This window comes from Ambystoma mexicanum, chromosome 2p (assembly GCF_040938575.1).
Source record: "Ambystoma mexicanum isolate Mex_15411 chromosome 2p, UKY_AmexF1_1, whole genome shotgun sequence".
Lineage (NCBI taxonomy): Eukaryota > Metazoa > Chordata > Amphibia > Caudata > Ambystomatidae > Ambystoma > Ambystoma mexicanum.
The window spans coordinates 76,599,779-76,619,695 of NC_090923.1; the positions used below are offsets into that span (position 1 = coordinate 76,599,779).

The 19,917-nt window shown below is 46.7% G+C and overlaps 1 protein-coding gene across 3 annotated transcripts in view; it reads left to right on the plus strand.

The window, feature by feature from the left end:
• Positions 1 to 19,917, plus strand: part of USP19 (ubiquitin specific peptidase 19) — a 1,845,650-nt gene that overhangs the window by 318,261 nt on the left and 1,507,472 nt on the right. For 2 of the 3 annotated variants that reach the window (XM_069643288.1, XM_069643291.1), the window contains exon 10: positions 6,766 to 6,980. In XM_069643288.1, the coding sequence (XP_069499389.1) occupies positions 6,766 to 6,980 (215 nt within the window). The remainder of the gene's footprint in view (positions 1 to 6,765; positions 6,981 to 19,917) is intronic. The other variant, XM_069643289.1, reaches the window with a different exon arrangement.

Sequence of the window (19,917 nt, forward strand, 5' to 3'; positions counted from 1 at the left end):
GCCACGGCGTTGGCGTGGAAGAAGACCAGCCCGTCGGGAGGGATCCCGACGTAGGAGACGACGATATCGTCGAGGGTGCCGACGGGGCCCCTGACCCCCCGTCGGACTCCCCTCAACCAGTGCCGCAAGACAACTCGGCGGCCATTTTGTTGGCTATACAGTCCTTATGCTCGGAGATGAGGACGAGACTGCCGTTACCACCAGCGGAGGAACCGCTCCCGACGGGGGACCCGGAGCCAGGCCCTTCTGGGAGCCCTCCCCCCTAAGAAGAAGGATTCACCCTCCACCTCCTTTTCAGCCATTGCGCCCTGTTCAGCCCTCCTCCCCGTCCACGACTCGTGGGGATGATACGGGCACTGACACGGCCGCGACGGGTACGGACGACAAGGTTTACGACAAGGATCTGCCGTCGTCACCTCCCACCCGGGCTTCCCCGCCCGACGAGATTCGATCGTTTCACTCCATGATCGCCAGGGCATCCGAGCTCTTCCAGCTCTGCCCGGAGGAGAAGGAAGGTTTCCTTTATCAACGACGCGAGGCCAAGAGGAAGACGGTCCTCTCCGTGCCTCTACTGGACGATATTTGGGATGAGGGCCTCGCCCTCCTCAAGAACCCATCCACGACGCCGGCTAGAAGGGATCGGTACGAGAAGAAGTACCGTGTCCCGGATGCGGCCCCCTTGTGGCTCCCGACACAGCCGACCCCGGACTCCGTCGTCTCTGCGGCAGAGCACAGCCGACCCCGGACTCCGTCGTCTCTGCGGCGGCCAGGAAGAAAGCGGGGGGGGGGGGTGCGGCCTCCACGTCGACTTCCCCGCCGGACGGCGAGGGAAAGAAATTGGATACGATGGAACGCAGGGTCATCTCGTCTGCAGCGACGACGATTAAGGCGGCCAACGCCTTGGCTATCGTAGCCAGCTACGACAGGGAGCTGTGGTACAAACTGGCACCCCTGCTGGACTTCCTACCGGACGACAAGAGGGCGGATGCCCTAGAGATCTTGCAGGAAGGTGAGGTGGCGTCGGACCATGCCATTACGATTGCGACGGACATCGCCGACACTGGATTTCGCCGGTTGGGCAACGGCGTGTGCCTTAGACGGCGTGGATGGCTCAAGGCTACTGACTTCCGTCAAGACGTGCAGACCAGAGTCTTGGACATGCCGTTCAATGGAAACAACCTGTTTGGGAAAACAGTGGACGATTCCCTCAAGCCATCAAAGCAGACACGGAGACGGCCCGGGCTCTTGGGGTTCTCCAGCAACGGCGGCCGCCCTTTCGGAGCGGCGGAGGATAGCGTGCCTCCAAAGGTTCCGGCGGCGGATTTTCCACCTACCGTCAAGCGGCCCGTTCGTCGTCGCAGGAAGCTTACAGGGGACGAGGCAAGTCAGGCGGACCCCGCCGTCGTCGCCAAGGAGGTCAAGGCGGCAAAGCCTCGTCGAAGCAGGACTGAACCGGCCGTGGGGTCGGGCCCCCACCGAAGCACCCCGGTGGGAGGCCGGCTGGCGAGCTTCGTCAGCGTGTGGGAGTCCATCTCCACCGACCGTTGGGTGCTGGACGCCCTAGCCCAGGGTCACGCGCTCGAGTTTCAAAGAAGGTGCCCGCGCGTCCCCCCTGTGGCCAGGAAAGAACTTCACGTCCCTCAACTTCTCTGGGAGGTAAAGGCGATGCTCAGGAAGGGCGCCATCGAGCTCGTCCCAAAGAGGCTTCGGGGCTCTGGAGTTTACTCAAGATACTTCCTCGTGAAGAAGACGGGAGGATGGCATCCCATCCTGTACCTACGACGACTGAACAAATTCATCAAGGCACAGAAGTTCCGGATGGTCACCCTCCAACACGTCCTGGGTCAGCTGGAGGAGGGCGATTTCCTGTCGTCGTTGGATTTGGAGGATGCCTACTTCCATATTCCCATCCTAAAGGGACACCGAAAGTTTCTCAGGTTCGTGGTCCAAGGGCGTCACTATCAGTTCAGAGCCCTTCCCTTCGGACTAAGGTCGGCACCCAGGGTGTTCACCAAGTGCCTCACACCGGTGGTGGCGCAGCTGCGCCGAGAGGGGATCCACGTCTTCCCCTACCTGGATGACTGGTTCATCCGAGCCAAGACGAGGGAGCTCGCTGTGGAGCACACGGCAAGGACCGTCCAACTTCTCACGGACCTGGGATTCTCCGTAAACTACGCCAAGTCCCACCTGGTCCCCGCGCAAGACGCACTGTTTCTGGGAGCGAAACTCGACACAGTGTCGCTTCTGGCCTCCCCGTCGGAGGAAAGGACGAGGGACATTCTGGGCAAGGTGCAGCGGATGCTGGTTGCGGACGCGGCCAGAGTGAGGTCCATCAAGTCCCTCCTTGGAATGATGTCTTCTTGCATTTACCTCATCCCCCTGTGCAGGCTCCGGATGCGCCCGTTGCAGGAGTTCCTGGACGCGCGCTGGATCCAGACGATGGGCAGCTTCGAGGAGAGGATCACACTCGACGAGAGTTTCCGACGAGCGATCCGGTGGTGGGGCACCCGCGCACATCTGACGGCGGGCATGGACTTCCAGACCCCCGGCCACCAGGGGACAGTGACCACGGATGCCTCCCTGGAAGGGTGGGGAGCGCATACCGAGAATCTGCACGCGAGAGGCCTTTGGCTCCCGACGGAGAAGGCCCTCCATATCAATGTCCTGGAGCTCCGTGCAGTGTTTTGGGCCCTCAGGTCCTTCCTTCCGTCCCTCAAGGGCAAGGTGGTGAGCTCCTACACCGACAACACCACCACCATGTTCTACATCAGGAAACAGGGCGGAACCAGGTCCCCAGCCCTGTCCAGGGAGGCGCAGGATCTGTGGCATTGGGCCGTCGCCCAAAGGATGTTTCTGGTGCCGTTTCATCTGGCAGGGATAAAAAACACCATCGCCGACTCACTCAGCAGGGAGCTGCGCTCGTGCCATGAGTGGGAACTGACAGGATCTAGTGGACCGTCTCTTCCGACGGTGGGGCACACCCCAGATCGATCTGTTCGCGACGGCTACGAACTCCAAGTGCCGGAGGTTCGCCAGCAGGTTTCCCCAGCCGAGGAGAATGGGCGATGCTTTCTCGTTCCCCTGGGAGGACCTGTTCCTATACGCGTTCCCTCCATTGCCATTGCTGATCCGGCTCATCAACCAGCTCAAGAGGTCCCGGTGCAGGATGATCCTCGTCGCACCTGCGTGGCCGAGGCAGATATGGTTCCCGGACCTTCTGGATTTGTCAGCATCCCCATCAATCAAGCTGCCAGTGGACGCGGATCTGCTCTCCAGGGAAGGAGGCGCCATCCTCCATCACGACCCGAAGTTGCTGAACTTGCATACCGGCCGACTGCAGAGAGGTTCTTGCAAAGGCCAGGGCGTCCTCAACTCTTAAATGCTACGGACACAAATGGAAGAGGTTCTCTGTCTGGTGCCACGCACAGAAGATTGACCCTCTGCGGGTTACGGCTCCCCAAGTACTACCGTACCTGCTGACGCTGGCCAAAGCTGGACTGGCACATGCGTCCATCAAGATTCATCTTGCTGCGATCTCCTGATACACCAGAACCACGGGCCGGACGTCCTTGTGGTCTCATCGTCTGGTAAAAGAGTTCATGACGGGACTGTTCAGATCGTTCCCGCCGGTGAAGGCTCCGGCCCCGGCGTGGGAGCTCAACGTGGTGCTGACCAAGCTCATGGGACCTCCGTTCGAGCCTCTGCACTCGGCCCCGTTGAAGTTCTTATCGTGGAAAACGGCGTTTCTTGTGGCCATCACCTTCGCACGACGGGTGGGAGAGATCCAGGCCCTTTCCTGCAAGGTCCCGTACTTGACTTTTCACGACACAAGGGTAGTGCTCAGGACGCACCCCTCCTTCAAGCCCAAGGTGCCGTCGGACTTCCACCTCAACGAACCCTTGGTGTTGCCTGTTTTCTTCCCGTCGCCTTCGTCGCCGGCTGAGAGGACTTTGCACTCGCTGGATGTGGCTAGAGCGCTGAAGTTCTACGTGGACCGCACAAAGGGTTTTCGGAAGACGTCACAACTCTGTGAACTTTGGACCTGTCAATCAGGGGAAGGCTCTCTCGAAGGCTTCCATTTCCAGATGGCTCTCCGGCTGTATCATGTACTGTCATCGGTTGGCAAACCGACCCCTGCCTGGCCGTCCGAGAGCCCATTCCACCAGAGCGATCGCAGCTACCACAGCGTTCCTATCTGGTGTGCCCTTGCTGGACATCTGCACGGCTGCTACGTGGAGGTCGACGCACACCTTCACGAAATTCTACTGCGTCGATCGGGATTCCAGGGAGGAGTCCAGGGTCGGCCAAGCAGTGCTGCGCAACCTGTTCGCCTAAGGTGAGCCTGGTGAGGAGGTAAGATTTGCTTAATGTTGAGTTTGATGTGATGCTTAATGTTGAGCCTTTGCCAGCTTCCGTGGTTGTGCATGTGTGTACTGCTATGTATTCTTTATTCATGAGCATGTGAATCCATGCCAGACCCCATACTGGAGAAGGAACAAGTTACTTACCTGTAACTGTTGTTCTCCAGCATGGGTCTGGCATGGATTCACATGCGAACCCTCCCGCCTACCCCTCTGCGGCTCTTCACTTGGTCATACTGCCACTTCACGTGCTACCAAATCTGAAGATGGCTGCCAGAGGCGGGGCTTAGGTAGAGGGCAGTCATTGGCTGTGGTCAGTATGACGCAGAGATCAGTGATTGGTTGCTACTACGAAAGACAGATCAGAAACGAAACTGATACTGGTTTTTTCTTTACCGAGGATTCCCAGCCTGACGACGGGGAATATTCATGAGCATGTGAATCCATGCCAGACCCATGCGGGAGAACAGTTACAGGTAAGTAACTTGTTCCTACTCCCTCGATTCCATCCGAGGACAGGATCTGGCCTTTGGCAAGGCAGTCCTTTATTCCGTAATTTGATTGGGCATGCTAAATTTGTGTTCTAAATTATTTTCCCACCTCCTTGTTTTGGTACTGCTTTGGTAGTCTGTCATAGATATGGAATACGTCGGAGGACCCAATCCCCTCGAAGAACAAATTACTCTCTTACCTGGTAACGTTTTTCGATGGGATGGTTAGACGACGTATTCAATATCACTCCCTCCCTACCTTCCCACTGCAGAATTTCTTATGCGATTGCAGCTTACGTTTCCGCAAGGCCTCGTGTGTGTCTGACTGGCAGAAGACTGGTGTCACACGTTCTGGGGGGAAAAAACTACAACTGAGGCTACGGGCGTCGTGCGTCCTACTTATCACATCGGCCGTCGGAGGAGGTCCTCGGGGACGGTGCATCGACGTCCTCGACGCAGACGCCGAACATTTTCCGAAGCAGCACAGCTGTGGTGATTACTGTCAGATATAGAATACGTCGTCGGACCATCTCATCGGAAGAACGTTACCAGGTAAGAGTAACTTGTTCTTCTCTCCTCTGCTTCTGCCTTACCTTTCCTCCAGGAAAAGGTTAACTTACTTTGTGTTGGGGGGGTTCAAAAGTACGTGCCTGCTTCAGAATCACCCATCTCAGTATTGCTCTAAATGTACCAGTGATATATTAATGTCCACAGTGTCCTAACTATTTAAGTCACCGGAGGGTGTAGTAAGTGTCAGTGTGCCATCCCAAATGGGTACTTGCTGAATTTGAGAAAATAACGGTGTGTATTTTTAAGTGTATTTGTGTGTTACTATTATATTGCCCCTGCTGAAGAAGGCTTAGTCAAACTCACTGTTAAATTAATAAGTGCTTAATCAAGAATCCTGAGTATAAGGGTTTGTTTTGGATACTTAAAACTGTGAATATTTGTGTAACACCCCTACTGCTCACATTGACCCCTCTTTATGTAAGCCTGGCTGCTCAGCCACACTGCCAACCCGTGTAGTACAGACTTATACCAAAGGTTGGGTTCCTGTTGCCAGGAGGTCAAGGTTGTGGTAGTGCACCCAAAGGATACTGCACCAAATCTTGTCTAACAACCTTCAAGTACAGTGTTGTGTTTTTATAATTGTGATTGCATATAATGCGTTAGTACTTATTTACCCCTAGATTTATTTGGGCCTACCAGTATTTAAATAAATCATTTATTTTTACATACATAGTGTTTCAGTGTTTCTTTGGACCATTTGTATTACAATTTCATTTGTACTGATTCTACAACACTCCCTCTCTCTCCCTTCTAAGATAAGCTTGGCTGCTCTGACTATGCTACCATGTACACAAGTATACTAAGCGTGGAGTCTGGTACTGCCTCGGTTGAATGGTTTTACTAAGCCCTTAGTTGGACTTCAGAAAAACTGTCCTAACAGCAAGTGCAAAAAAGTTAGACGCTGTGTTAGTCCAGTTTTAAAATCACACAAGTTGCAGATTTTGGTATCTTTTTTATTGGACTAAGCATTAGCTTAAAAACATAGTAAACTAATGTTTTGTTAAGTTTCTGCATAGATTTTTCAGTTAGTCCAGTAAAAGGTATCAAATCTGCAACTTGTTTGAGGTTTCTCACAATACTAAGCGTGACAGTGTACACTTGGTTTATTAATTGCATTTCCAGTGTTTTATCATAGACCCATTAAGACTGCAGAAACTTAAATGTTTGCCTACTCTTTAAATTGTTTTGCACAGTTTTGTGTTGCTCTTGTGAATGTGACCCTGTGAAACTGTGTTTCTCTTTTAATGGTGTGGAGAGACTGTATTTTGCCTGGATTTGATCATCTGCCTAGAGGTAAATGTGATCTGTTGCTAAACATAAGCCCTTTTTTCCCCCTTTTTAAGGTGCAGTGGGTGGTGCTAAAGTTGCCATGCCTGCTGGCCCTACCCAACATGATAAAACGCAATCTGGAGCCAACCAGCACACCCTTTCAAGTAAGGATGATGTCCGAAAAGGAGAAATAGAAAAATCCCATGTAGAGGACGGTGGACTGGATAATGTGGCAGCCAGAGCAACCACAGAACATGTTTCTGTCAAGCAGGAGCCCCATGTCACCACGGTGAGTGGTTAGATCTCTAGACCGATTGTCCAGAGCTCCTCTAGATCTTTTGACAGCTGGCGTCTTGTGTCCATAGCTTGAGGCTTTGACCCTGCTGACCTTGCTGCATCAGAAACCCAGTGAGCCTCAGGAGACCATAGCAATGCCATGCCACTGTGGCTGTTTTATAAATTTCCTTGCAGTTGCTTTTTAGTTGAGGGAATATTTCCACTGTGAGCGAAGACTAACCCAAACTCTGCTCACACCCATACTCCGTAACCTATAGGCTGTTGGGGTTATGCAGAAACATTCTTGCCCTATATCCCAAGACTAAAGTAGCAAAGGGCAGTGTCAAATAATTGTTCTTGTCCCCCCACCTAATTCTGTCCCTGCAGTATTGCCATGTGAAGTCCAAGGGCAGATTTGGAGACGCTGCACAAATCTTAGATTAACAAAATTGCATGCAACTGCCCCCTTTTGGAACAAGATTCCAGTATTCTGCGCAATAAAATGCAATTTTCGATTGCTCCCTTATGACTGTTATCCTATATGATTTTACCTCCAATGTCTCCTAATTAGCTGCGTGTGAAAATGTACACCTTGAATACGGCTGGAAAAGATTAACTTTTTTAATGCTATGTAATATTTGCACCTTCAATAGTACACCCTTGCCAAATGTACGCCTCGTCTGTTGCCTTTTGATTGTCCCTTAGTATGTTTGCTTCCTGAATGCTGCATTATGAAATGTCACTTAATTGCTGCCCCATGTAATCTTTTCCTTAACTGTTCTAGCGAGATTTTATTCTGTAGTGCTGCCTTATTAGATGTCCCTTGGTTTCTGCCTCATAATTTCCACTGTGAGAAATGTACTCCGAAGTAGCAGTATTTTGAAATATGATCCTTCGTACAGCTTTAATACTGCCCTGTATAAAATGTGCTCCTTCACTGCCTTTTGGAGTATGATCATTGCTTGCTGACTTATGGCTCATGTTTTTCGCTTGCTGCATTTTTAAATGCACACACTCAATTCATCTTGAGGGTCTTCCTGTTTGATGTCTTCGAACTGCTACCATAAGAAATTTGCCCCAAAATGTGGATTTAAGGACGGTCATAAGTCATTTGCATTTTTGTAGAGATTTTAGGATTAAGCCTGAAAGCAAATAAGTACTTTGGTTGTTGTTTTAACCTCCCTATAAGAACTATCTTGGCTCTGAAAAATATTTAAATTAATTTGGTACCTGTTAGAGAGTTTTATTAAAGTCCACCTGTGGTAGGACCTCAGAAGACTCGCTCTTAGATATACATGACTCCATCTCTTAGGCTTGGACTGAACTACCCAAAAGCTTTGGTAGCTATGGTCGAGTAGCCAGGCTTAGTCTAGGAGGGAGGGAGGGAGGAGGGCTGTAGTTGAGTACAAAGACCTTTGAGCACACTGTAAAGGATCAAGATTAAGACTTGGACACAGTGGCATGTTAGGTGCTTGCTCTAGACTTGTATAACTCCCATCTATCCCTCATTCGAAGAGGGGTTTCTCTGCCTCTACAAAAGTAAGTATTGTATGTGTCAGGATGTTAACCAAAAGAGCGTTCTCAGTCCTGTGTTCAAAACCCCTTAACTGACACTTGCACTCGATTTAATAAATACGATTTTCATAGTAATGATACATCTTCCTGGCCTATGTCAATCCAAGAAAGTTTTGATTTTACTGGATTATTTTTCCTTATACCTCTGAGTGGGAACCTTTTCCCCCCACACTCACAGAATCCTTTACTCTTTTTATATGTGTCATTTGTAAGACTCTCCATAGTGTCTTTTAAAGGTTATCCTCTAACAACTTTTTGACAATAAGTGCCTATTGTTGCTGGGTTGCCCTAGGGCCTCCCCTTTTACCTTTCTCTGGCTAACCTTGAGAATGACAGTTCCCAAGGGTAGAGAGGATCTTTGGTTCCCTTTAACATTTCATTAAGTGAGACCTGCACCCCCACCATATGTGGAGTGGTGGGGAGATACTGAGGTATCCCCTTTTCTCATTTTAAATGTAACATTTATGATACAAGGACATACCTAGTATTGGTGAAAATTCTCAGAAATGTGCTAATTCCTCTCTACCTTGGAGACCACCAACACCTTTGCTGGATTTTGAGGACTTTAATGTGGTTACCTGGAGAGAGCAAGACCCTTTTTCCCACACTCTCATGTATTTTTGCTATGTATTGAGAATTGTGTTTCTTTTGGTTGTTGAGTCTGACAAATTCCATAGGCATCATCTTTTACATTGTACCACACAGCACCTTCAGTGCGGTGGCACAGGGAAGTCTTTCAGATTTCCCCAAAGGTTTACATGCCTTCTCTTGGATAAACTGTTTCTAAGAGCAGTGAAGTTGAATTGACTTTACTTACATCATAACTTTCTAGACCCAGCACACACTATCTAACAATAGGGTGCTGGAGGGGTTACTTAGTAGCCCCTTGTCTAGCTTCTCATGTTACATTTTTGAGTTGCCCTTTCCTCGATGAATGGCTGGTGGCAGTGGTTTACTATTAACTACTGTGGTGTGCTTTTACAGCCGGCTGCGTTCGCAGCAGCAGTAAAGCACCCAAGTGTTCCATTTTTGTCAAAAAGGCCTGGTCTTCTTTTTTCGCCATTTCTGTGTTGAAAGGCCCTTCTTGAGATTTACTCTGCGTGCCAAGCCAGCTTTGGCCCCTTTGTTCGTTTTGTCTTTGGTGGGATTCACGAGTGAAGCCCGACTCTGGCTTCACGGTGTCTGGTGGGAGTAGGAACTGAGGGACTTGCCCGAAACTCCTTGTGCTTGATTCCCTTGGTTACAGGAATGCACCCAAAGGTGATTGGCTGGCTGGCTTTCCGGCAAAGACAGCCCCTTGCTGTTTGACTGGCAGCTAGGCTTGAATAAATGGGAGAAACATGCAGAAAAGGCGAGGCTTTTTGGCTTGGAAGGCAGTGTCGACCACTGGATGAAGGAGAACTTGGAAGAGACTCCTGCTGCAACTCCTGGATCATTGGTTTGACCGGTAAAGGCCTGCTGCTGTGCTGAAGCTCCGAATTCCCATCGACTAGAGAAGCCCTGCTAGGACGACTTCTCCCCATGAGTTGTTGGGACCAATCAACTCCAAAGTAAGCCACCTGGACATCCTCTCAAAGCTGTTTGAATTTCCACTGGAGCTGCTGGAATCGAAGAGCCAGAGAGAGGCACGCCAGATCGTGGGTGTTATTTTTAAGTTGGCCAAGAGCTCCAGGAAGATCCTCTGGACTCCCAGGAAGCAGGACTGACGGAGTTGAGCCGCCTCAACAGAGTGCCGGACCACAGATGCAAGAAAAGCCCATCTCAATAACCAAGAGTCCGTGGTGGTGCTATTTGCAGAGACGCGAGGAGCAGAAACCGCCAAGTGCCACTGAATAGAAGTTGGTCCTTTTCTGTTGCTGACCGTCCCATTACAGTGCAAGAGTCCTCCAGACGTCCTCCCTCTTATCCCCACGACTGAGGCCAAGGAACACAGGATCTGCAGAGCTGCACAGCAACCAAAGCCAGCTGGAACCATTTCTTCTAACCAAAGGTACTGTACAGTCTAAGACCTTAGCTCTTGTTGTGCAACCTCACTTGTTCTCAGTTGAGACTTGTCTTGGTTGCTTATGTAGAGTTGCTGAGAGCTTCTTTACCTCACAAGCACCCTAATCAGCTTGTGGCCATACTTTGATTTCTTCTTTTCTACAAAGAATTCTAAAACATTGTGCAAGACTTTGACCTACATGCAAGAATTGCTTCAGCTCACCTAGACTTTTGCCCAATTGACTTTGGCCGGGCCTGGCTCACTGAATAACTATTCTTACCGCTGACTGTGTGTTTTGTCTTCCTCCCAGGAAAGGGTTAACTTACTTTGCTTTGGGGGTTATCAAAAGTGCTTACCTGCTTCAGAAATATTTGTGAGATCTCTTGTTTTATTCTAATAATCTGTCTTTCACCGACCTACATGCAATTGTGATATATTAATGTCCACAGTGTCATAGCTATTTAAGTCACTGGGTGTAGGAAGTGTCTGTATGTCATCCCAAATGGGTATTTGCTGATTTAAGGAATCTAAGAGTGTTTATTTTGGAGTGTTAAATTAATAATAGTTTATTCAAGAAACCTTGTGTGTAAGAGTTTATTTGAATACTTGTCACTGTGAATATCTGTGTAACTCCCCTACTGCTCACATTTACCCCTCTTGAGATAAGCCTGGCTGCTCAACACGCTACCAACCTGTGTAGTACAGACGTATACCAAAGTTGAGTCCCTATTGCCAGGAGGTTAGGGGTATTGTAGTGTGCCCAAAGGGTACTGCATACAATCTTGTTTAACACCTACCTTTAATGGCTGGTGTCAGTGAAACATTTTACTAATTTGGTGCACCTTTACCGCGGGCTGTTTGCAAAGCCCCGGTAATGGCATCTATGGGTGCTCATTTAACAAAATGGCCCTGTCTTGATTTTTCACCATTTCAGTATTCCTTGTCCTTTCTTGTCGTCCCCTGACATCCAGGTCGGGTCATTCCTTTGCGTTATTTTTATCTACTGGGCAGTCAACAGGCTCCATATTGTCTGTGAAGGAGACGTCCAAAATTCTGCTGCCCTTGGTCTTCCAGCCTGAGTGTGAGATTCCAGTTCAAACTTGGAGGCTGGCTGTCCTGAAAGGATTGCCAACCCCCAAGTTAGAATGCTGCAAGGCTGTTTGATTGGCTTTGTTTCTGCATAAAATCTGATCCTGTAAGCTGAAGAGGTAGTCTACCACTGGTACCAAAACCAACCTAGAGCATGGTGAGACCATCCCACGTTTTAAGTCATCGCACGCTGTGCTGCGACCTCGCAGGGCTGTAATACCCCAATACCCTGGGACCTCGAGTCATTGTGCGATGCATGGTCTTCAGAATCTCGCTGAAACTTCGTGGTCATCCTGCTGGATCCTCCAAAGGCATGATTCCGGTCCGAAAGAAAGTCCCTTCAACAGAGTGCTGGACCTTGCAAACAACGAGAATCCGACCAGTGATATTCTGTCGTCTTCTGTGTTCCTGAAAAAGGTGCCAGATCCATAGAGCCCCATCCATCCGTGAGGAAAACCTTGTCTTGAGCCTTCCCCGTGACCCTTGCTGCAAAAGTCGTTCCAGTGTTCTGTCGTCTTGAATGCAGAGCCTGAAGTCGTCCTGCTGCAAAATCTTCGTCTGTGCTGATGTACTGTGCTGGCTTGGGTATTTACTTACCTTACGTCTCTTGTGATTCATGTGTAGTTTTGGGGTGTTTTCTGTGATTAGGAGTTCTCTCGTCCAGTTCACCCAGGCCCCTGCCGGAATCTTCCTGTAGTGTCTTCTGTGAAGCCCCTGGACCCTCAACTAACTTTAAAGTACTTGTTCTAACGTTCTCCCTTCAGAACTCTGACTTTTGCTATTTAAGAACCTATTCTAACCTGCCTGTTGGACACTAGACCCTACTGGCCCCCCCCTTCTGCCACTGAACACTCCAAGAATAAGGGAAAGATTTGTAAGGATGGGCCTTTTGCCTAGAAAAGAGAATAAGTGTTTACAATTTACTTATTTGCATAAGATGTTGGTTGGTAATTGTAACTCTGAATGAACAGTTACATAAGTCATTACTTACCTTAGACATGTTTTGCCATTCTGAAAAGTATATGTAACATCTTTGTTTCCTTAGAAAATATTTCACCATTCTAACAAAGTAGATTTAAGGTTCTATTACTCCCCTACGCTTTGCGTGTGCCTCTTCCCAAAAGTAATGCTGTTGGTTACACTTCACTATTCCTGTTAGGATAAATGTTTGAGGTTCCAAAACGGGGGGGTCTTGCTTCCCCTGACTTCTTTTAGACTGTCCAGAATAAGTCTGTCTTAGTTTTTATCAATCTAGAACAACTTTGAGTCTTTCATAAAGCGTAACACTGGGTTTTGCTTTCCTCTGTCTTTTGTAGACAGACACAAAAATAGTCTTAGGTTTATACCTACCTTTTAAGTTGCTGATAGCCCCTGTAAAAAGTGTATAGGTTTTACTTGCTTTGAGTATAACTGTGTTATCCTAAAATAAGTTAGTTATTGCTTCCCTTAAAGGAATAGTTTGGTCAAAATTTTTTATTTCCTATGGACCTTACCCGATTTTTCGTCCATTAAACGCACGCGAAAACAGGCATCATGGAGCTGCCATTTTGTGATAATCCTATCATTTCCCCCATCGCCCTGACTGACCTGCTTTTGCGGCACTAAATCATATCCCCCGCCCCTGAGCCTGACATTATCAAAACATTCACATTACCCGCCTCTCTGTGACGTTTCTGTGCTGCGTAGGCAAACGCGCCCAGTCGTCTTCTACGTGACTTCACACAGAACCCGGAAAACAACACAGATCAACTCACAACACAGCGCGCCACAATTCGGAATATGAAACTGTATTTTGAAATCAAACAGCAACTCGGTAAATGTGATAAAGTACATTTATTTGACATTAAATGTCTATAGGATATTCAGCAATTGCCATATGAACTCCGAAAGTCATTTATTTTCTTTTATCTCTATCCGCAAATTCGTAAAAGTTTATCGTGAGTCACGCGCTGTTCCTTTATGGTACACAGGGTGTTGGTTTTCGTTCAAAGAAGCACTTTTGTCGCACGTTGAACCGCAAGGCTGTTCCATCAAGTAGGCACTAGGCCAGTGTAAAGGTTGATATGTTGTTTCTAGCCGCTAGTACCGCGTAAGGGCATATGGGCCCTTGGCGATCGTCCCATAAAATCATCAGAATGGTGCAGTTGTTTACATTAAGCTGCAGCTGGCGGTTGAAGTAACCAACTGCCGGGGTCTGAAACTGGTGGCAGTGGCAAAAAGGAAGTATATACCTGTTTGAAAACATACAATTTATAATAAGTCTCGCCAGCCGATCTTTATTAATATTATTCATTTTATTTATTACGGCCGAGCTGAAACTATTTGCTTTCAAGGATAGTGCAATGGAGTATGTTCGGCTCTAAAATCAATGCGAAAACTAACGAAATAAATCAAGGTTAGTTCACGATGAGAAATTACTTTTTGTCTACATGCGTGTGGAATGTGGACCTGCATGCCCATGTGCCCGCTACAAGGACGATCCCACAAACGTTTTCCTAGCTCTTCATTCATTCATTTATTCATGCATCCATTCATTAATTCTTCATTCCGGTATAAAAGCGTCTAAAGCGTTACTTACATTATATTTGCAATTTCCATTGTTTCTCTGCGTAATGCAGTTCGTAAATCCCACTATGCTCTTGACAACGATTTTTCGTATACTGAACTAACATGAAACTCGGTCTAGTTTCAGAATTTTCTGCCTTATCGTCTCTTACATTATTGCATCCCCCACCCCCTTCAAATGAAGTTCTTTCGGCATGGTCCCTGTCTCTCAAGGTCAAAAAACAATAGAACCTTATACTGCCAGTGCGAGTTGTGGGCCTCTTCAGGGCGCGAGCTGAAAATCAAAGCCGCTGACCTTCACTAGAAATGAGCATACATTCTTTCTTTGCAACAACCCGTAGTAAAGCCATCTGTGAGAACTTGAAGTTTCGAATCCATCTATGTAGTGCGCCTCAATATGCAAATGCGAACTGGTTTCTCTCCCATCTGCAACGGCTCGCTTGGCGCGTTCTAAGGCCCCCAATTTTGTCCTCGTTGTTTGCGAGCTTTGAAGCCCCAAAGAACCATAACTATTGAGACTTTTAATTTTTTGGGGAAGGTCAGGGAAAGTATAAAGTACCCGCGGAGTTGAGTTGAAAGTGAGATTTATTGTTTATTATTTGCAATACGCAAGCCTCCCCTCGGTTAATAGTGCCCAGCATTTAGAAGAGATTGCGAAAATTAGTTACATCAACAAAAATATATACATACACATATAGACAAGGTCAGCAATATGAGGTGAATAGAGAGAGAATTCAAAGATGACACCCAGGTTGTTCGGCACCCAGGATGGTGAAGGTAGGGGTTAGGGTTAGCGTACTTTGTATGCACACTGTACAATAACATTTATTTACAAAAAGACAATCTTTTTACAATTATTTAAACCGGGATTTGTACTTCACAACCAGCTCTCCTTTGGGTGGACATGGCACAGGGGCAATGTTGGGTGGCAATGGATCAGTGCTCTGCACAGAAACGTTCATAATTCCATATCTGTGCTTCTCTAATACAGCAACAATAAGGCTTTTGACAAAGTCGAACTCCATTTCCTCAGACTTGTTTGATTACCCATTGCTTACTTCTTTTTGAAAAGGCCTTAGTGTAGCGAGGCGTCCTTACAATTACCCGTAGTCCTAGATTGTTCACGGCCGAGATTCTCGTTATGGGCCAAGACGGCAAGTAGAGTCCTATGTCTCATGCCCTGTATGCTGAAATGTAAGCACTTTGCCCTGTACTTTAGGCACATATTGTGGAACACCTCCAAACCTCCTGTGTGACAGAATTCTGTCAGTCCCCTCAAATCTCTTGATATTGTTTTATCAAAAACAATCTACTCAATGGCTTTGTGTGTCGGTGAAGATGGATTCAACCACTTCTTCTTCCGTGCCTCCACTGAGGACAAAGGGCCATGTTCACATTGGTGGAAATGTAGGTTTTTTGACCAGCGGTGCACGTTGGTACAAGGGTGCATCAGTGACCGCCATTTTTCAAGTAGTATTTCCACTGACACTTCAAGTTTTGGAGCTCCACCAAAGATGGTTGCTGATAGACTGTAACCACTCTTAAATACTTTCTAAACCCTTTTTTCCCCTGAACCCGAGATTTTCTTATTGATTGATTTAGCAAGATGCCATACGTCAAATTGATGTTTAATATGTGGGAACTGCTCTCTCATTGTCTTGGCAATTGAAATGTGTCTGTCCGTGGCTATGAGGTCGATGTGCATTCCCCTCGAATTGCAGATATTCCACTGATTTTATAAATCCTAGTTTCTCCATGGCCACTGAGGATGTACATTGTGTTACCTACACGACCACCAAACTCACAATTTTCTTACTATCCATGTCCTGAAAGTGGTAGGTGCAGTACTTTGCAGAAAATCCAGGGCTGTCGCACTGTCCATCGCCGGCTAGTCTGAATCGTTTGCCTTCGAATGTACTTGCTAGAGACAATTGTTCAATTTTCCAAGCATCACTAATGGCCGGAAACAGATAATCATGTTGGTATTTGTAGTACTGCGTTTTTTAAATGAAACGGAGTCCCACAAACTGAAAGAAAGACTCTAACTTTCTAAAACTGGAGCCACTAAAAAGTGATGCAGCTGCACACAGTAGATTGCTTGCTGGCAGTTTCCCCAGCATCGGTTGTGCAGACCATGAGAACGTATGATGTAATCTACAGGCGGCATGTATTGTGACGTTACTGCCTTGTTTTTGACGAGTCACATGAATCAATGGCTTCCCACATACTTTCCCTCTCACGGAAGGCCCACATTTCAGCATACTTATAAAATCCATCAAACAACTGTCGAATACTATGTATTTGCCCTCTTTCATTAGACTGTCAAAGTTGTTTCGGCCTGTGACGTTGAGGACATTTCACCACATTTGAAAGAAATATCGGTGCTATCAAGTTCCGATGCGTCAGTGAATGCTGCTGCTGGTTCATTCTCTGTCATTTCAACATCTGCTGCTTCAACATTGATGGGAGAACACAACAATGTCGACAGCTTTTTTGGTGACAATTTTTTGGTGGGTGTAGATTGTGTAAATTGATCTGCAACTACTTCAGAGCTATCTTCAATACATCCAGTATCATGTTGTTGCGGTGGTGCGGCCGTACTGTAGCAATGGTCCTTTACAACTTTACTGGATTCTCCGGACACATTCATTTCATGTTCTGGCCATTGGACATGAGCATCTCTAGTCTCAACACGCGGCGTCTGAATTAATAGTTCTGGTCTTAATAGTTCTGAATTAATAGTAAATGGTCTGGCAAGCAACATCTCTCATTCGCTTCAATGTCTGTGTATGTATAGTTCGGACACCCACGGGTAACTAGAGGATAGATTGGAAAAGGGATGTTCAGTTTAAACACAAGATAAAGTATAGTACAATTGACTTGGAAAAAAACATAAAATAGTCCCCAGCACAAAAAAAATTCTAAAGTTATGAACTGTTTGTAACTAACCTTATTTTTGTTTCTTTTCTTTGAAACTTTTTTGACACGACCTTCAACATCTGCACGCTGTTGCTCCGATACGTATCCGCATGTCTCCCCTTCCTCTTGCGCTGCAACGACTATATTTTCTGTATCCGCATAGGCAGCACGGAATGAGGCTCCATCGACTCCCTGAAACATAGTATTTTCGTTACTGTGTATCAAAATATTGTTAGCATAAAACGCACGTGAGGACGAACACACATGTACATCTCAATAGACAAACATGGTTTATACATTGTGTGGAACAATCAAACGACAAGTATTCAGGCTCTGATGACCTAGTTCGATATAGCTGTCAGTATCCATACCTCTGGCTCTGCATGGACTCCCACGAATGATTGTATTGAAGAGGAGGCATCAGCAACTCCCTCAAACACAGTACTTGTGTTAGTATGGTTTTCAATATTGTAAACATAACACACAATTGGGGTCGACGGCACAGGTACATCTAAAGAGATAACCACAAATGTTGCATTGTCTAGAAGAATCAAGGAATATTTAAATATGATCAGATTTAATCGACTTATTTCTCCGATTTCTTTACATCTGCATCATCTAAATGGGATCTTGTGATTGAAGTGGAAGCTCCATCGTCTCCCTGAAACACAGTACTTGTGTTAATAGGGAAGAAAGTATAGCAAATGGAATCGCGTTATATGATCACGCTCGATGGAGCGGTCAGTATCCATACCTCGTGCTGCTGAAGAATATCTAGGGCTGTTGTCAATGTGATGCGCACTTCCGAAAGCTGTTGCGCCGATTCGTATCCGCATGGTCCCGCTTCCACCGGAATTACTTGAATGTCAGGCTCCGCATCAAGTGGGTGGGTTGACTATTCAACAACTGCCTGAAACATAGTATTTGCATTAGTAAGGATTACAATATTGAAAACACAACACACGCACATGTACATATCAACTGCTAACTACGACTGAAACATGGTGTAGAACAATCAAACAGCAAGTGTTCCAGTCCTGATGATCACGGTCGATGGAGCTGTCAGTATCCATACCTCGTGCTGTTGAAGAACATCTAGGGCTGTTGTCAATGTGGTGGACGCTTCAGCATCTCCCTGAAAGACGGTACTTGCAATAGTATGGATAACACTAATTATAACTGAAAACACACACCAGGGGACGACAACTAAGGTGTGTATCAATTGGAAAGCACTAAGCAAACAATTGGTAAAATAATCACGCGATACATAAAAAGTGTTACTTGACATGCATAAAACAAGTCTGTAGCGGAATAGCCAAGTATGATTACCCGATACGTGCTAGAAGTGGTTGATAACTGTGAGCACGTGACGGAAGTAGAATGTTCTTGCTTCAGATTCAAGGGATAGTCAAGAAGTTGTAAAGGTAAATTATTGTTTGATAATGAAATGCCAATATTTAACATTGCCATGTAAGGAGACAGAATACTTGAGTAAAGTGCAATATAGCACAGTTGCCTGTGCCCATATATAGATTTCGTTTGTGCGTTATGAAATCTAAAAATAATATATTGATAAATGTCATTATTCAAAAAGCTATACACTCATATCAATGGCAAAAGTATTACAAATTGGAAACAACTAAAATATCAATGAATCCATTCGGCTACCTACACACTACCGCAAGGCCTAAAGCAAAAAACGGACACTTGACTCACCAGTGGCGGATTGTGGACGAATAGAGTGGGAATAGCGTTTGCGAGCAATTTTTCGTGTCGATGGCTGTTTGTTCTTCATTACCCAAGATGTGGTGTACATGTTCGAGGGGAAAGTGCCGGCTTCAGATGCGGTATCGATCACCCCTCTTGTCCTCAAAGACTTGTTGGACTCTACTTTCCAGCACATCCAGTGGATATCCGCAATGTCTGACCCATTCTCTTATTCGATCAACAGTTTTCAGGAGAACATGCATTGTAGTGCCTTCAGATTTAGCATGGGTCTTCGAAGGGCAACCGCTAATCGAACAGGCAGGCATTGTTGAAAATTCTGAAAATTAAATATCAAGATTATTATAAAACCTTGATGAATAAAAATGTCATAAAGTAAATGAACCATACCATGCTCAAGGCAAGGTTTGTTTTGGTCGCCGGAACCATACCAGTTCATCATGTGCGGCTTAGTATTTGCATAAGTTACAGACATTTTTTAAATTTATGTGACTAAACTCTGAACATGTGACTCGTCCCTTGGATGTTCTGTCTTGCACGAGAAGGAAACATGCTTACATTATAGAGTGGACACAGATGAAAATAAATAGATCTATTGATAGCATAACAATTGAAACTCAAGTCAATAGCAATGAGACCAATGACCACAGCTATATTGGGTACTGTGATAGAAAATAGATTGAAATGTAAAAATGACCGAAATATGACTAGGATACATGGCCTTACCTTGACCAACAGTTGGATTCAGCAGGCCGAGCAGTATGTTGCAGGAGAACAGGTAGATGGCCACAGGTAGCACACTGACGAGTTTGCTCGAAGCGGTCACAGATAGCACGGCGACGAGCAGATTAGCATAGATCTCAGTGCTTCTCAGGTAGAAGGTTCAGGAGTTGACTTGCAAAGCACAATGATGTTCTCATGAGACCTATCAAGTGGCTTATAAAGTATTAGAAACAGGGGTGTGTTTGTGAATGAATGACGTGTGTATGTTGTGGTATTATGTTTATTGCAGGGGGGCGGCCTGCCTCGTGGGAGGCCTGCCTGGAGACACGGGGTCTGAGGAGGCCATGTGAGCGATGGCCCCTGGGCGTGG